General features: G+C 35.3%; 1 protein-coding gene across 5 annotated transcripts in view; it reads left to right on the top strand.

Annotated features, from left to right (window-relative positions):
* Nucleotides 1–19,800, top strand: part of NOL4 (nucleolar protein 4) — a gene marked incomplete at both ends in the record, with an annotated part of 392,149 nt that overhangs the window by 83,458 nt on the left and 288,891 nt on the right. For 4 of the 5 annotated variants that reach the window (XM_082668191.1, XM_082668190.1, XM_082668188.1 and 1 more), the window contains one exon: nucleotides 17,239–17,388. In XM_082668191.1, coding sequence (XP_082524317.1) covers nucleotides 17,239–17,388 — 150 coding nt within the window. Of the gene's footprint in view, nucleotides 1–17,238; nucleotides 17,389–18,366; nucleotides 18,430–19,800 lie in introns of all 5 variants that reach the window. The other variant, XM_082668189.1, reaches the window with a different exon arrangement.

Below are 19,800 nucleotides of genomic sequence, written 5' to 3'. Positions count from 1 at the left end.
TTTTAATTTTCATTTTCCTGATGACATATAGTGCTTGCTTTCCATCTATATATCTTCTTCAGTGAGCTATCTGTCCAGGTCTTTTGCCCATTTTAAAATCAGTGTGTTGGTTTTCTTATTGTTGGATTTTAAGAGTTCTTTGTCTATTTTGGATAACAATCTTTTCTCAGATATTTTTGCAAATATTTTCTTCTAACCTATGACTTGTCTTCTCAATCTCTTGATACTGTCTTTCACAGAGCAGAAGTTTTTAATTTTAGTGGAGTCCAGCTTATCAATTATTTCTTACCCTTAGTGTTGTACCAAAAAATCATTGCCATGCCTAGGGTCATCTAGTTTTTTTCCTATATTATCTCCTAGGAGTTTTTATAGGTTTGAATTTTACACTTAGGTCTGTGGTTCATTTTGAGTTAATTTTTGTGAAGAATATAAGGTCTGGTGTCTAGATTCCTTTTCTTTTTTTTTTTCACCTATAGATGTGCAGTTATTCCAACACCATTAGTTGAAAAGAATATCTTTTCTCCATTGTGTTTCCTTTGCCTCATTTTCAAAGACCAGTTGACTATATTCATGTAGATTTATTTCTGCACTTTATATTGTGTTCCATTGTTCTATTTGTCCTTTCACCAATATTACACTGTCTTGATCACTGTTGATCACTTCATAGTAAGTCTTATTTTTTATTTTTTATTTTTTTGCAGTATGCGGGCCTCTAACTGTCGTGGCCTCTCCCAATTGCAGAGCACAGGCTCCGGACGTGCAGGCTAGTGGCCATGGCTCACGGGCCTAGCCGCTCCACGTCATGTGGGATCTTCCCGGACCGGGGCACAAACCCATGTCCCCTGCATTGGCAGGCAGACTCTCAACCACTGCACCACCAGGGAAGCCCCATAGTAAGTCTTGAAGTCAGGTAGTGTCAGTCTTCTGACTTTGTTCTTCTCCTTTAATACTGTGTTGGCCCTTCTGGGCACCTTTTACTTTTTCTAACATTTTTTAGAGAACTATCCCCCAAACTGTCTATTTATTAAAAGACCTAGTCAGATAGTTGAAGGATACATATTATCTATAATAAAGTAACAACCAACCTTTGTTGAGTCCTTATTAAATTATATGTAAAGTTAAAGTAATTCTCAAATTAACTCAAACAGGTCAGTGCTATAATTATCTTCATGTTTCAGATAAGGAAACCAAAGCCTTGAGAAATGTAACGGAATTTCCCAAGGAAACTTAGGAAGTAAATGGTGGAATATGGTAGTTTGCCTCAAAGAGGCAAAATGTGGTATCACTTCCCAATACCTACAGCATGAGCCAGCTGTTTGACAAAGAGATTCTACAAATTATCCAGGTTTTAGAAATACGATTTATACTCTGATTTGCACCTTTACTGATCAAGTACTATATGCCATGGACTACTCTAAGTATTAAAATTTCAAAATAATTGTCACCAAACATCTTCTCTGGATGAACTCATTGTGCAGATTAAGGACCTTATAGTGAAGGGACCGTTTAAAATACAGCATAGCTGCTTTTTTTCATAATAGTGCCAAACTGGAACCAAGCTAAATGCCCATCAACTAGAAAGTGGACAAATTGTGGCTTAGTCATGCAATAGAATATTATTCAGAAATAAAAATAAATAACTATTCATGCACACAAAACATGAATAGATCTGTAAGTCATCATGCTAAATGAAAGAAATGAGACACAAGTACACACATACATACTGTATAATCCCACTTATATAAACATTTGGAATAGGCAAATATTAGCCTCTGGGGATTTAAATCATTAGCCATTGCTTTGAAGGAATTGAATAAGAAGGATTATGAAAGAACTCTGTAGGATGGAAATGTTTGTTGTTTGATGCCTTTTTCTTAACTGGATGAACAGTATACTTAAGATCTGAGCATTTCACTGTATATAAATTATAAGAAAATTTTAAAAAAACCAAATAGCATATTAAATGCTAAAAACAGGAATGAACAAACGGAGGTAGAAACACGGGAGATACGTGAGTAACTTAACTTTAAAGAATCAGGGAAAGCTTCATGGAACGCTGGATGTGTGAGATGGATTTTGAAGGGTGAACAGGAATTTACCAGTTGAAGAGAGACATTCTAGGAAGAAAGCAGATAATATTCTTTATTAATTCCTTAATTTATTCATGTATCTGCTCAGAAATTACGGTCCATTTATTCTCTGCTTGGTACAATTCTAGGTCCTTGCGATATAGCAGTAAAAAGACAAACTCGGGGCTTCCCTGGTGGTGCAGTGGTTGACAGTCCGCCTGCCGATGCAGGGCACGCGGGTTCGTGCCCCGGTCTGGGAGGATCCCGTGTGCCGTGAAGCGGCTCGGCCCGTGAGCCATGGCCGCTAAGCCTGCGCGTCCAGAGCCTGTGCTCCGCAACGGGAGAGGGCACAACAGTGAGAGGCCCGTGTACCGCAAAAAAGACAAACTCAGTCTTGGCCTGCAGAAAGCTTAGATTCTAGTGGGGAAGTCAAGAGTCACAAGTTTATGGAATTTTCAGGGAATGTTGAGAAGTTCATTGTGATTAGCGTGTGTTGGATAGTGAGAGACAAGTTGGGTCATGGTAAGTAAATTGGAATCAAATTAAGGTTTATGTGTAATAAATTAAGGAGCTTGAATTTTATCTTATAGGCAGGAAAGCCTAATAGAAATTTATAAATCATAAGTTGATATGGTTATCATTTTTAAGGAAGACTATTTTAGTCATTTGAGGACAGAGTGGAAAAGAGCGAAATTAATGGAAAAGGGATAAAGAAAATGCCAGGGTTGGCAGAAACTCAGTACATGTGCCACCTCATATTTTTGAGTCCATAGGAGACAGTGCTAACTCAGAAAAATACTCTTCCTCATCAGCCCAGATCAAGGCTTTACATACTTTATAGCCACCATCAAAAATAGATTTGGCGATGCAATTCGACCTATCTGCAATTCCTGGTCTAGACTCCAAAAATCATTTCCTGGACTAGTAAATCAAGAGCCCAGTAGAAAAGGGGGTAGGAGTGGATTGGAGAGCCAGTCCAGAGGTAGAATTATTTGATTACTGGGTAAGAGGAAGATTCAGAATTCTAGATTGCCAGTCTAGGTGTCAGTACTATTAATCAAAATATGATGATAATAATAATAGTAATAATATTAATAACACAGGGCATAGAATGTGTTGGGGAAGTGTGATAAAGGTTTTTTTTAATTTATTTTTTTTTTGAAGTAAAGTTGAGTTAACAAATGTTCTGTTAAATACTGCTGTACAGCAAAGTGACTCTTAATACATGTGTATATATATATATATATATATATATACATATACACACACATATACATTCTTTTTCATATTCTTTTCCATTATGGTTTATCACAGGATATTGAATATAGTTCCCTGCACTATACAGTAGGACCTTGTTGTTTATCCATAGCTTTATTCTTTTTTTTTTTAGAAAGGAACCATTTACTAACTAACTTACATGTAATTCTACTAACTTTGTATGTCTCATAGTCATGACCATTGTCAGGAAGTTGTTAAGGACACTATGTCCCCTTTATGAGATCCATCAGGAGACACTCCTGACTGGTCTTTTTTTTTTTTTTTTTTAAACATCTTTATTAGAGTATAATTGTTTTACAATGTTGTGTTAGTTTCTGCTGTATAACAAAGTGAATCAGCTATACGTATACATATATCCCCATATCCCCTCCCTCTTGTGTCTCCCTCCCACCTTCCCTATCCCACCCCTCTAGGTGGTCACAAAGCACCGAGCTGATCTCCCTGCGCTATGCAGCTGCTTCCGACTAGCTATCTATTTTATATTTGGTAGTGTATATATATCCATGCCACTCTCTCACTTCGTCCCAGCTTACCCTTCTCCCTCCCCGTGTCCTCAAGTCCATTCTCTACGTCTGTGTCTTTATTCCTGTCCTGCCCCTAGGTTCATGAGAACCATTTTTTTTTAGATTCCATATATATGTGTTAGCATACGGTATTTGTTTTTCTCTCTCTGACTTACTTCACTCTGTATGACAGACTCTAGGTCCATCTACCTCACTACAGATAGCTCAATTTCATTTCTTTTTATGGCTGAGTAATATTCCATTGTATATATGTGCCACACCTTCTTTATCCATTCATCTGTCAATGGACACTTAGGTTGGTTCCATGTCCACTATTGTAAATAGTGCTGCAGTGAACGTTGTGGTACATGTCTCTTTTTGAATTATGGTTTTCTCAGGGTATATGCCCAGTAGTGGGACTGCTGGGTCATATGGTAGTTCTATTTTTAGTTTTTTAAGGAACCTCCATGCTGTACTCCATAGTGGTTGTATCAGTTTACATTCCCACCAACAGTGCAAGAGGGTTCCCTTTTTTCCACACCGTCTCCAGCATTTATTGTTTCTAGATTTTTTTGATGGTGGCCATTCTGACAGGTATGAGGTGATACCTCATTATAGTTTTGATAAAGTTTTGACAGAGATCTTACTTATACACCTCACTAGCTGAATCTTCACGTTTACTTCCCAGTGAAACTCTGTTGCAGCTCTTCTGATCAATTTGAAGCGAAGAAATTTTCTTTCTAGGCTTTAATTCCTTGCCTTGTAATTAGATTAAAAATTCTTGCTTTGTGACCATATGTAACCAATTCACTTACTGCCCTCAGAGTTTTCCTAAAGTTAAGTCTTTCTCCACCCCCCACCCCGGGATTGTGACTCAAAAGATAGTCTTCTTATCTCCAAAGGCTTTAAATGATTTGTTTCTTGTTATCATTTTCTTCTGAATATACTCATGCATTATAGGTTATTGGCCATGAACACTATACATCTTTTGACCTTTTAATTTTTTATCCTTAAGTTTGCTATGAGTACCAGTATCTCTAAAATTCATTTTTTATTTGCCTTGCTCTAGGTTCCTGGTACCAAAGTATAGAAGGGACTTTACCACTCTTTTAGGTAATGATTGTGACTGTTAATTAATGGAAAATGCAAGAAGATGCATTTGAACTTCTCAAATCAGAGCAAAATACAGAATGATCCACAGTGATGACTAAAAGAGATAGCTCAAATGATTAAATCTCCAGATGAATGCTCAGTTTATATTAAACATATCAGTCAAGGAGAGATATTTAGTTTTTACCTTTTTGTTGGTTACTACATAGACTGTTTAATAGATGCTAATGCAGTGAAATAATGAGAAAAGCAAGAAACATGCAGCCTAAATGTTAATTGGTTAATCAGAACCTCAAAATTGAAAGTTATTTGTACTTCAAAGGCAGCGACAACGTCTGTGAGGGATATGGTGAAAAGTCCCTCCTATAAGACAGTATCTGACAAGGAGAGCTCCTTTTGCCAGTATCTGAACATATGGCAAAGCAATGTTTTTCCAGACTTCTTTGTGCTGGCGGGGATTGGCCTGCTAGTAACTTGGACTTTTGTTTGTGCTGCAGAGAAGATGAATATTCCACATAAATAATTATAATTTACCTTCTCATTGAAGAAACATAAGCTTGGAATTCAATGCTGTTTTCTTGGGTAAATCATCAATTTTAGAAAGAAGTAGAATTAAGTTTTCTCTATTTTTTTGCAAATAAGTTGCTGGTACAAAATTAATACATTTTGTAGAGGTTTGCCTTTCACATGAACATGTATTTTTTAGGTTGAAATGCTTCATTTTTCTCTTTATGCTATCTTTACTTTGTACTGTTTTTCCCCTGAAATATTGTTTGTTTAAAATTCTACATGTTATTTTCGTTTTTAAAACACAGTCAGTAACTCAAACCCTTTAGAAGGTGTTAGCTAAAAAATGCCACTGATTCAAAGTTTTTAATTTCATTTTTAAACATACTATATTTCACACATAAGTAGGGTGAATTTCTTCAATAATCAATACATAAAATCAAAATTTTTTATTAGCTGAAGGCTTCTTGTAAATTATTTATCAGATTTTTTTTTTTTTTTTAATATACGAGTAAACTGAAGCCCTGAGGGCCAAGTGTCAGGATCTTCCCTAAGGTTAAAAAGAGTTTAGGGCTGCAGATGGCCTCTTTGAAAATGAGCACATTCTGCTTGAATAAGAGTGGAGGTGGGTATTGTCCTGTCACTTTTCCCCTTCATAGGGGTAACTGCTTGTGCTCCAGAGTCCTGCCTTGTATCCTAGCACAGTCTAGTGATTTGAGAAAGTTACTCTGTGCCCAGTGTCCTGTATGTAAACTGGGAATAGCAGCATTGTCAGACCCCAAGAGTAGCTACAAGGGTAACCACCTTGTAGCAGGGACCAGGGCAAAGCAGCTCTTGTGCTTCTTGTTTCCTCTAACCTCAGCCCCTTGGCTTCTACTTCATCTACCAATTTCTCCCTTTCATTCTACTCTTTACTCCACCCCATCTACCACCCCACCCCCCGCCTTTTTGGTCTCGTTCACTTCTCTGCCTCATTTTAAATCCATTCATTCTTCAGCTCACCTTTACATGGAAGCCATCACCAGCAATGGGTGAATTTTACCTTCCCAAATTTTCTCTTAACTTTGCCTTTCTTTCCTCTCTTGTCACTACCTCCCTTGTTTAATCCGGTTATACTTTACATTTTACTGTTACAGGAGTTGTTTCAGGGCACTGATCTATTTTGGAATTCTCATGGTAAAAAATCCTTGAATTTCCCACTTGGTTTCCCACTGCATGTAAAGTAATAAATGACTAGCAGGTCTGACGTCCATGAGCCCAGCATTCTCTTCCATCCTCATCTCTAATTCATCCCTCTCCTGATTTCTCATCTTTGGCTGTATGTCAGAATCACTGAGGGAGGTATTTAAAAAACCCATGCCGAGGTGCACCCCTGACCTATTCAATCACATTCTCTGTGGGAGGAATCTAGGTATCAGGCTGTTCTTTAAAGTTCACCAGGAGATCCCAGTGTGTAGCCAAGTTTGGGAACCCGTCTTGGAGCACATTGGCTTTATCATACTCTACTAATTATAGTCTCTTTCAGCATACTTCATCAAAACTTCTAGTGGTAGACCACAAGCTCTTTCAGGAAGGGAAATACATCTTACAAATACAAGTTGGTTTAAAAAAAATCAGCTAAAGATCTATTGTAGTATCTTGCACATAGTAGAGGTAAATTCCTAAGCCTTGCCTTTATTTCATACTGCCCCACTGCTGGGCTTCCTGATTGCTTCTCTCCTACAGAGCTGTATTCCACAGCATCTGGGTGTCCTTATGTAGTTGCCGTAAGCTATGTTTTGCATACCTTTCAGTCTTCGCAGACTGAACCCTCTTCTTTCGTCTTTCATCGTTGTATCTCAGCCTAGGACAACTAATCTGCCAATGGAGAGTGAGCAGATGGTGTCAACAGAACAGGATAGGAGCAAGGCTAACTCTCAGTTTAGGTGGAGCCTCAAAGGTATTGGTAAAAATTAGGTTAGATTATCTATAGATGTTCTCTGCGAATTCTTGAGTTTAGGACTCTTGAAAATTGAATTTTCAGGATTTAGATTTATTTCACTATCTCTTCTTTTTTCTTTATTATGTTGTTTTATTTGTTGCTTATGAATTGGAAACCCATCATACGGCTTTTATTTCTAGATATTTCACTAAAGTTGTTATCTATCACATCAGTTAGTTTATGATAATGATTTTGCCAGTTAGAATATCTGTTTGATAAGAGTTGGACTGAGGGAGAGAAGGTGATAATTTTCATTCATTGATTTCTAGGCAGTATATGGGCTTCATTGACCTTAGTTTGAATTCTCTATTATAATTTAAAAGAAAATTATTTCAGTAGATGTTGTATTTGATGTATCAAAATTTGGACTTTTAATTACAATTTTTTAAAATAAATTTATTTTATTTTATTTATTTATTTTTGGCTGCGTTGGGTCTTCTTTGCTGCTCATGAGCTTTCTCTGGTTGCAGCAAGCGGGGGCTACTCTTCGTTGCAGTGCATGGGCTTCTCGTTGCACAGCGCAGGGCGGGTGGGCTTCAGTAGTTGTGGCACGCGGGCTCAGTAGTTGTGACTTGCGGGCTCTAGAGCGCAGGCTTGGTAGTTGTGGTGCGTGGGCTTAGTTGCTCTGTGGCATGTGGGATCTTCCGGCCCAGGGATCGAACTCGTGTTCCCTGCATTGGCAGGTGGATTCTTAACCACTGCACCAGCAGGGAAGTCCCAAATTACAATTTTTAATTGAGTGGAAAACTCTCATAAATGTTCCTGTTTTGATCTGAATAGTATGCTTGAGTGATATACTAGTGTCAATGTGTATCCATGTCTTGCCATATTACCTCCCAAGCAGATACAGTCTCCTGTGGAGAATGGTAGTCAGGAAGGATTTCAGGAGAGAGATCTATCCCATAATGGTTCAGGAATAGTATCTTCACAACAGATCCTGTAGGGCCAAGAAGATACATGTAGATCTACATGGTAGTCTTTTAACATGAATGACATTTTGATTTCATCATAATAATGTTAGCATCTCTAGGCTTGGTGTCTCTCATTTATCAATTTCATATGATTGCCTTAAATTTTTATGTGTATGTGTATCATCTTAACAATTGGCAATCAGTAAGCTAGCAGAAAGTAAGTGAGGGTGACTCATTTTTGAGCTTAACCATTGTTTTCCTTCAGTATAATTTTAATATGTTAATATAATACAGTAAGGGCGTTAAAAAAATCTTTTTTTAAGCACAGATTTGCCATCACAGACTCAATTTACAAACTTGATTAGTTTTGCTATTATATTAGCTTTAATATAAAGTTTATCCAAAAGAAGCTGTATTTCTTTTATGGCACCCTGAATTGTCACATTAGATCAGTTAATTTTTTTTTTTTTTTGTTATCAGAGGCTTTTTTGGTCAGTGGTTAACCACAGGAACTATACTATAAATGACTCATTTAATTCGTTAAATATGTCATTCACTCATCTTGAATGACATAAAAACAGTGGAATCTTGGAGCTAGGTTGTATTAGCTCATGGGAGCTAATTGTCTATATGGAATTTACAATAAAAAATATTGTATATTTTATTATTATTTATAAGTTACATGCTACACATCTTTTATATCATTAAAATTTACAGTAACCTTATGTATTTATTTTTTATGAGACAGCTGTTAAACACTTACCAGTATACAACTATAAGCCTTGGTGATTAAACCACTTCTATTTGCACCAGATGCTCATGTGTTTGCAGACTGTTTAAATTTGTATTGTATGAGCTCCTCTTCCTGTTTTTTTGCATCTTTAAACTCAAAATCCAAAACTGTTGGAGGTCACATAGTTAACAGGTTTATTGAGATATAACTCACACACCACACAATCCATTCATTTAAAGTATACAATTCAATGTTTTTAGCATATTCACAGGGTATAAAAATATCACCACCACCTAATTTTAGAACATTTTTGTCCCTTCTAAGAGACACTTGTACCCGTTAGCAGTCAATCCTCATTCTCTCCTCTTCCCAAGTCCTAAGCAACCAAGAATGGACTTGAGGACACGGGGAGGGGGAAGGGTAAGCTGGGATGAAGTGAGAGAGTGGCATGGACATATACACACTACCAAATGTAAAATATATCTATGTAAATTTGCCTCTTCTGGAGTCATATAATATATGTTTTTTTGTGTGTTTGGCACTTTTACTTATCTTGGTATCTTCCAGGTTCTTCCATGGCATAGCATGAATCAATATTTCATCTCTTTTTATTTCTTTGTATAGTTTTTTGTTTTGAACAAACACACTTTTTTATATATATTCATCAGTTCAGGGACATGTGAATTGTTTCCACGTTTTTGGCTATTATGAGTATGCTGCTTTGTTATGTACAATATATTTTATGTGAATGTATGTTTTCAGTTCTCTTGGATATATACAAATGTGTGGGCTTGTTGAGTCCTTTGGTAAGTCTACGTTTGATTTTCCAGGTTACTGCCAAACTTTCCAAAGCAATGGCATTATTTTGCATTCCCATAAGCAATGCATGAGGGTTCTAATTTTTCTATATCCTCACCAATATTTATTATTTTTGATTATAACAATCTCAGTGAATGTGAGGTAGTATCTTATTGAGGTTTTGATTTATATTTCCCTAATCACCTATGACGTTGAGCCTGTTTTGTTGTGCTTTTTTGCCATTTGAACATCTTCTCTAGAGAAATGTCTGTAAGACTTTTACCAATTTTTATTTGGGTCATTTTTCTTTCTATTATTGAGTTGCAAGTGTTTTCATGTATTACAGATGAAAGTCTCTTATTAGACATATAATTTTCTCTCATTTTTATGGGCTCTCATTTCACTTTTTTGATTGTATCATTTGCAGCATGAATTTAAAAAACATTTTGGTGTAGTCCAATTTATTAGTTTTTCTATTGTTGCTTTTGCTTTTGGTGTCATAACTGAGAAGACCTTGCCTTACTAAAGATTAAAAATATTTACTCCTGTTTTCTTGTAAGTTTTAGCTCTTATGCTTAGATAGATGATCCATTGTGATTTAATTTTTGTGGTGTGACGTAGAGATTCCACTTCATTCTTTTGCATTGGGTATCCAGTTGTCTCAGCACCACTTGTTGAAAAGACTGTTCTTTCCCAGTTGCATTAACTTGACACTCCTGTTGGAAATGAATTGAAAATAAGTGTAGGGATTTATCTCTGGAAGCTCAGTTCTAACCCATTGATCTATATATCTGTTCTCATGCCAGTACCATGCTATGTTTATTACTTTAGATTTATAATTAATTTTGAAATTAAGAAGTGTAAGACCTCCAAATTTCTTTTAAAAGACTATTTTGTTTTTTCTTAATACTTTGCAGTTACATATGAATTGTAACTTGTCAATTTCTGCAAAAAAGCTAGTTAGCTTTTTAATAGCAATTGCATTGAATCTGTAAATTATTTTTTGGAGTATTGCCATCTTAACAATATTAAGCCTTCTGATTCATGAACATAGGATGTCTTTACATTTATTTAGATGATTTTAAATTTCTTATAATGTTTTGCAGCTGTCAATGTTCAAGTTTTGCACTTTTTTGTTAACTATAACTTAGTTAAATCTAAATTAATACCTAGTATTCTGTTCTTTTATATGCCATTATAAATAGAATTATTTTTCCTAATTTATTTTTGGGTTGTTCATTGCTAATGAACAGAAATACAACTGATTTTTGTATATTGATTTTGAATGTTAACTTTGCAGAACTCATTTATGAATTCTAAGTTTTTTTAGTGGATTCCTTAGGCCTTTTTATGTATAAGATTATGTCATCTGCAAAAAGAGATAGTTTTATTCCTCTTTTCCAATCTAGGGGCCTTTTTCTTGCCTAATTGCCCTGACTAGAAGCTCAAAATACAGTGTTAAGTAGAGTGGCTTGAGCAGACATTCTTGTCTTGCCCCTTTTCTTAGAGGGAAAACATTCAGTCTTTCACCATTAAATAAGATATTTGTTGTGGGGCTTTTCAAGATGTCCTTTATCAGATTGAGGATTCCTTTCTATTCCTAGTTTACTAAGTTTTTGCCAGAAAAGTATGTTCCTTTTGTCAAATATTTTTCTGCATCTGTTGAGGTGATCATATGCTTTTTTCCCTTTACTCTATTAAAATGGTTTATTACATTAATTCATTTTCTTGAGTTAAACCAACTTGGGATTATCCTACTTGGTTGTGGTATATAATAATAATTACTATATATATGATTGGAATTTGTTAGTGTTTTGTTGAAGATTTGTATATCTATATTCATAAAATATATTTGTCTGTAGTTTTTTTCCTTGTGATGTATTTAGTTTTGATATAAAGGTAATCCTGGCCTCATAGAGTGATTTCAGAAGTGTTTTCTCATCTGTTTTTCTGATGAATTGGCCATTATTCCTTGAATGTTCAGTCCAGTAAAACCCTCTGAACCTGGGCTTTTCTTTGTGAAAGCGTTTTTTCATTACTAATTTTGTATCTTTACTTGTCACAAACCTATTCAGATTTTCTATTTTTTTAGTCAATTTCAGTAATTTACATCTTTCTAAGAATTGTTCATTTTATGTGGTTATTTGATTTGTCAGCATACAGTTGTTTATAATATTTTTAAACCCTTTTTTATTTTTGTCAGGTCAGTAGGGATATTTCTTTTATTCCTGATTTTAGTAATTTGAATCTTCTCCCTCTTTATTTGGAGCAGTAAAGCTAAAGTTTTGTCATTTAAAAAACTTTCAAAGAATACTCTTTGAATTTACTGATCTTATTCATTGTTTTTTATTCTCTTTTATTTGTTTCTCCTCTTTTTAAATATTTCCCCCTTTTGCTTCATTTTACTTTACTCTTTTTCTGCTTACTTAAGGTGGAAAGGTAGGAATCTGATTTGAGATTTTTCTTATTTTTTTTGGCCATCCAGTTTTATTGAGATATAATTGAAATGCAACACTATAAGTTTAAGGTGTAGAGCAGAATAATTTGACTTACATACATCATGAGATGATTACCACAATAAGTTTAGTAGACATCAGTCATCTCATATAAATACAAAGTAAAAGGAGAAAAATAATTTTTTCCTTGTGATGAAAACTCTTAACAACTTTCATATATAACATACAGTAGTGTTAATTATATTAATCATGTTGTATATTATATCCCTAGGACTTATAACTGGAAGTTTGTACCTTTTGACCACTTTAATCCAATTTCCCCTACTCTTACCCTTCTCTTCAAGTAACCACAAATCTGATTCCTTTTTCTATGACTGTTTGCTTTTTGAAGTATGACTGATCTATAACATTCTGTTAGCTCCCGGTGCATATCTAGTGATTCAGTGTTTCTATACATTACAAAATGATCACCACAATAAGACTAGTTAATATACAAAGATATTACATTGTTATTGACTATATTTCCCATGCCATACATTTCATCCCTGTGACTCATTTATTTTGTAACTGGAAGTTTATACCTGTTAATTTCTCCCACCTATTTCACTCATCCCCTATGCCCTGTCCCTCTAGCAACCATCTCTTTGTTCTCTGTGTCTGTGACTCTGTTTCTGTTTTGTTATGTTTGTTCACTTGTTTTGTTTTTTAGATTCTACATGTAAGTGAAATCATACAGTATTTGTCTTTCTCTGAACGATTTCACTTAGCATAATACTCTCTAGGTCATCCGTGTTGTCGCAAATGGCAACATCTAATTCTTTTTTATGTCTGGGTAATATTCCATTATATATATATTTCTGTTTTTCTGCCAGTACCATGCTGTTTTAATCTCTGTAGCTTTGTAGTATAGTGTGAAGTCAGGGAGCCTGATACCTCCGACTCCATTTTTCTTTCCCAATATTGCTTTGGCTATTTGGGGTCTTTCGTGTTTCCATACAAATTTTAAAATTAATTGTTCTAGTTCTGTGAAAATGCCATTGGTATTTTAATAGAGATTGCATTGAATCTGTAGATTGCCTTGGTAGTATGGTCATTTTAACAATATTAATTCTTCTAGTACAAGAACACGGTATCTCTTTCCATCTGTTTGTGTGACCTTTAATTCTTTCATTGGCATCTTATAGTTTTTGGAGTACAGGTCTTTTGTCTCCTTAAGTAAGTTTATTCCTCAGTATTTTATTCTTTTTGATGCAATAGTAAATGAGATTGTATATGGTGTTAAAGAACGTTTTTGTTTCATTCTTTTACATGTAGCTGTCCAGTTTTCCCAGCACCACTTATTAAAGAGACTGTCTTTTCTCCACTGTGTATTCTTGCCTCCTTTGAGGTAGATTAGTTGACCATAAGTGCGTGGGTTTATTTCTGGGCTGTCTGTCCTGTTCCACTGATCTATGCTTCTGTTTTTATGCCAGTGCCATACTGTTTTGACTACTGTAGATTTGTAGTGTAGTCTGAAATCAGGGAGTGTTTACTGTTGGCCAATAATTGTAAGCCATTTCCGATATATGCTCCCATAGCACAACTTGTACCTTCTGTACTCTGATACATATTACCTGTAGTCAGTTGAATAATGCCTGCCCAAAGACTTCAAATCCCAATTCTGGGAATTTGTAAAAGTTACTTGGGGAAGAAAGTCTTTGAAGATGCAATTAAGTTAAGGATCTTGATAGGAGGAGATTATCCTGGATTATCTGGTCAGGCCCTACATTCCCTCATATAAGATGGGTCCTTGTAAATGAGAGACACAGAGGAGAAACACATCAAAGAGAAGTCAATGTGATATGGCCTTAAGCCATGAATGCCGGCAACCTCCAGAGCCTGGAAAAGACAAAGAATGGATTCTTCCCTAGAGCTTTTAAAGGGAGACCAGCTCTGTCAACATCTTGATTTTGAACTTCTAGCTTCCAGGACTATGGGAGGATAAATTTGCTTTTTTTTTTTAACATCTTTATTAGGGTATAATTGCTTTACAATGGTGTGTTAGTTTCTGCTTTATAACAAAGTGAATCAGTTATACATATACATGTGTTCCCATGTCTCTTCCCTCTTGCGTCTCCCTCCCTCCCACCCTCCCTATCCCACCCCTCCAGGCGGTCACAAAGCACCGAGCTGATATCCCTGTGCCATGTGGCTGATTCCCACTAGCTATCTACCTTACGTTTGTTAGTGTGTATATGTCCATGACCCTCTCTCGCCCTGTCACAGCTCACCCTTCCCCCTCCCCATATCCTCAAGTCCGTTCTCCAGTAGGTCTGTGTCTTTATTCCTGTCTTACCCCTAGGTTCTTCATGACATTTTTTTTTTCTTAAATTCCATATATATGTGTTAGCATATGGTATTTGTCTTTTTCTTTCTGACTTACTTCACTCTGTATGACAGACTCTAGGTCTATCCACTGGCATTTTTCACAGAACTAGAACAAAAAATTTCGCAATTTGTATGGAAACACAAAAGACCCCGAATAGCCAAAGCAATCTTGAGAACGAAAAAAGGAGCTGGAGGAATCAGGCTCCCTGATTTCAGACTATACTACAAAGCTACAGTAATTTGCTTTTTTGTAAGCCACCCATTTTGTGGTAATTTGTTACAGAAGCTACAGGAAATTAATATATAGTCATAGCAATGATTTGTTTAATATTTTCTCTACTAGACTGAAACCCACAAAAACCTGGGTTATCTGTCTCATACACTTTGATAACTTCAGCACCTAGCAGAAGAGGGCTTGGCAGTAGTTGGTACTTTTAGGATACGTGCTGAAGGAATGAATTCATAGGCTATGATCCCTACATCACTCATAGTTTACTAACTGTATGAAATTACTGTATTTTTGGTTATCTGGCAAAGGAACTGAGAGGAAACTCTTAAGTTTTATTTCTGAGAGAAAAGATGAAGTTTTGAGGGTAGTTTTGCTAGTCAGTGGACTTAGAATTTGGATTTCGAGCCTAGGAAGAGTGGATGTTCTCTGAGGAGGAGGGGGTGGGCCAGGAGAGCTGGTGGGTGGACATCTGAAATGGTGCTTCCCTGACACTATCCTCTAAGTTTCAACTAATTTCCAGGCTGGTCACTGCTGTGATTCATGCAGCTTCCCTGTCCTCTCACTGCAGATTGGTCTTGCATCATAAGGCAATGAAGGATTATCCATGGAGCCCAGTGTAGAAGAAGAGATGGCTCAAGATGTTAAAGGAGAGAAGTCAGAAAGGTCTGAAACCTAGTGAGGAACCACATGCATCACAGATAATTTGTGAGGGAGCACTTCACATTTAACAAAGGTGGAATGCCTGGCTGTTTGGCCATATATAAGACTTAATGTATATAGTTATTTGAATATCCTGCTTTAGGCACTGCTGCTACTGAGACCTATTGTAAACCAGAAGAAATAAAGGAATAAAATAAAAACCAAACTAACAAAAAGCATCAGGTGATTTGCTTTCAGTTTTGCAGTAAGCTCAGTCTTCTGGCACTACTGTTCGAAGAGGCTTTTGCCATTTGATTCATTGACTGTGTAATGATTTGCTCAGGTTAATCATCTTCTTGTGTTGTATGCCAGCATTTATGGAGCTGTCATGTTACTTCAGGTTATGCCTCAAGGTCTGACTAAGAACATTGTGTGAGAGTGTGTGTGTGCGTGTGTGTGTGCGTGTGTGTGTGTTTGCAAGTAGGAAACCCTTTCATTTCAGAAATAAAAATGCATCTACTGTGTTGTCAGCATTAGACTAAGGGACAGATGGGTTAAAGCTTAAAAATTGGAGCTCTAGAGAGTATCTAGGTGTTAACTTTGGATCATCCACTCAGAAGTAGTGAATTCATTCATGTGGCAGCCATGTAAGATTAAATTTATCTCTTATCTCATTCCAAACTTATTATTTATTCTTCTCAGTCATGTACGGAAACTTTTGGCTCTTTGCTGTCTTTCCCACTGCCATGACTTATCCCCTGCTTCAGCTCCCACCCATGTCAAATTCTGTTTCTTGCATGAAGTTGCTTCAGTAAAAGGTGACATCTTTATTCTCTGAACTCCCCTACTACTTGACTTATATTTTTATCATGATCATCAAAATGGCAAAAGCCACCACTTATTGACTGTTCACTATATGCCAAACATTGGGTTATATCCTTTACATACATTATTTCATTTAATGATTACAGGTCTGCGAAGGAGGCTCTATTATCCCTGTTTTACAGGTGAGAAAACAAATTTCGAGACGTTTAAAAGATTTGCACAAAATACACAACTTCTGAGTGGATGATCTAAAGCTCACACCTAGATCATCTCCAGAGCTCACATTTTTAACCTTTAACCCATACTCTCCCTTAGTCTAATACGGATAGCAGAGTAGATGAATTTTCTTTCCTAGATTGTATGATACTAAGAGTAGAGGTTTCATATTATTTCTTTCATTTCTCTAATCACAATGCCCAGTACCCAGGGACACGATAGATATTGATTAGATAAGAAATCAATATCTAGAAGAAATTATTACAGTAAAAAAATTACTGGACCTTAATAATGTATTTCAGAGTAACTTAAGAAAGTTACACTGATGGTTACAACTAAGTCATTTTAACATTTAAAAGGTGGCATTAATGGGTAAGCGTGATTGACTATGCCAAATATCTTTTTTCATGTTTCTTAAAGTTTTGTATGTAAATAATATATAAAATGAGATATTCAATCATAATTTTTTGAACTTTATTATCTAGATGATTTGGATCAGTTTATTAAAATGTTTTTGTCTAATGAACTTTCTGTGTCAACCTTATATATTAAATACATATTTCCATATTTCTTTATTAATCTTGTGCCTTTTTTTTTTTTTTGGCTTTGTTTCTAGGATGGCGTAGGGGTAGATGAGAAGCTATCTTTGCGGCGGGTAGCTGTGGTTGAAGATTTCTTTGACATTATCTATTCGATGCATGTGGAAACAGGGCCAAATGGAGAACAAATTCGGAAACATGCTGGACAAAAGAGAACTTACAAAGCAGTAAGTTAAAAAAACAAAAAAAGAAAAGAAAAAGGCATGCATTTTGAAATTTGACATTATATGCTTATTAAAGATGGGTTAAATAGCTATGACTGTTCTATCTTCAACATAAATTAGACTATATCATGGTCACACCCAACATTTAAACTATTATTATTGAATTCTATTTTGGTTGTATGTTCACTAAGTCTATTGCATATATTGCTAGAAACCTGTTTCTAGCATTATCATTTTCTTTTCTTTAAATGTGCATAAAATGTGGTAGTCCCAGTCAAATGCCCACAAATGGGAAGATTAGTTGTGTTATATATTCAATATATAATATGTGTTCAAATCATAATATATAAATTATCTACTGGAACATATGAACTTTTGTACTACCACTATTGTCTTAACAGTCCTTCCCCTTCAAAACATATTAATATGTTCAGGTGTTTCTTATTTAATACTTATAGTCACATGAATAAGAAAATTTTATGTACTTTTCTTATGTTACCTTATATTAAATACATTTGCCCTGAAGGGTATGCCTTTCTTAATTTTCCAGTATAAGTTATTTAAAAATATGTGTTATTTTCATAGGCCTAGTGCCCTTGAACATTTAAAAATGAAAATATATAATGCTTTTATTGTAAATTATCTAGAAAACAGATGTAACTGTTAGATATTGAATATATATTGTCAAAATGGAGTTATATATTATTTCTAAAGCTCTTAATTATACTTACTGTTCGATCTAGACACTTTAATCTAGTTTTTTATTTAATTAAACATTTTATGAAATCAGCTTACTATAGATAATTCATCCTTTCTAGGAAAATTGAAGAGTAAATTATTCTTTTCCAATATGAGCAAAGTGTACATCAGAAATACTTTATCAGCAATCAGAATAATATCCTTTTTTAAAATTCTTATTGAACTTTGCTTTTGGCTACCTTTATATTAACTGTTTTCAGCTATATTTATACACAATATCAGTCTGGATCCATTTTTTTTTCAGATACAGAAAAATGTGTGAAATGCTCAAAGTTTCAAATACAGGTACATATGTTTGAAAATTAGCTACTGAGCATAAGAAATAGCTTCTTTTCCATAACTATTTTTTGCTATATCTCCAGGGTCATATTGAATCTTTATAGTTGCATAATAACCCCTAATACATGTTGTATTTATCTCTCCTTCTCTATGGTTTTGTTTCTTGGCTGTTTCCAAATTGCATGGTTTGTGGGCAGGCACTATTGTAAGTTTCCTTACATAACTCTGCCACATAAACTTTCTTTTGACTTACATATCTGAGGAGACATCTTTATCATGACTAATGATAATGACCTAGCTTCTTAAGATACTTTTGTGTAGACTAATGTTACTGAACATACTCATTTTGCCTGCCTCCTAAGCCAGGGTTGTATCTCTGGATACTAATGGGGAAAAAAACTGTATATTGATCTACTAATATCACTAACTGTGTACTCTTATGATAATTCATTTTCACAAAATAGCTACCTAAACTTGATAGGACTTTGTAAGGTAGGAATACATAAGTTCAGTTGTATTCAATGAAAACAAACCAACAAAAAACAAGTGGCTTCACTGTCAGGAATAGCGTGGCAGCCAAATCTGTTTAGGTGCCAAAAGCAATTTAAAGTGATTTAATCTTTGAAATCCACTTATTAGAGACCTTTAATTAAAAGAGAAATATGACATAAACCCAAGTCTCTCACCCGGTGTTTTTCCTAAATGCAATGTAGAGAATCTGACCCACTGCCGTAATGCATGCTGAACACTTCCAATAAATTGGTAAACGCATTTCCAACATACATCATTTTGCATTAACATTTTGAAGATGTTTTCTGCATTTTGGGGTAGGGCTGGATACCAACTTGGAATGTATAAATAGTATCTGAAACATCATCCATTCCCTCTTGAGAATGTCCTATTTGAAGATTCTTTTCTTTCCCAAGTTTATTTTTTGTTTCCGCATCTAAAGTAGTCTCACCTTTTCCTAATATCATGAAGGTTTCTTCTGGCCTTACTTTCTGCCTTCTGGTATTTCTCAACTGAATCCTAACTAGAAAACATTTCCATTTTATGGAGTAATAATAGATTGTAGGAAAAAAAAGAAAAAAACACTGCTGCATTGCCAGCAAAACTGTGCACATGACGCCACAATGAATTTAATTCTAATGTTGATATAAATGTTCAACTAATGGGGCATAAAACTAAATGCAATTTGAAATGAAATGGTGTAGTGCTATTAGGGCCCTAGACTGTTGGGTCAGAATTTAGTTCTCAATACTAATGCTGGAATTGGCTAGTCACTGGTAGAATTAGCTAGATACCTATCGCAGTTATAATGGTTCCCATTAAGATTAATATTTTTTTCCTACTTCTAACACATTAGCTCATAGAGCA

This window comes from Grampus griseus, assembly GCF_964374135.1.
Source record: "Grampus griseus genome assembly, chromosome: 12".
In the NCBI taxonomy this organism is placed as follows: Eukaryota; Metazoa; Chordata; class Mammalia; order Artiodactyla; family Delphinidae; genus Grampus; species Grampus griseus.
The sequence above is the reverse complement of the archived record's forward strand: the minus strand, read 5'-3'. Positions and strand labels throughout refer to the sequence as shown.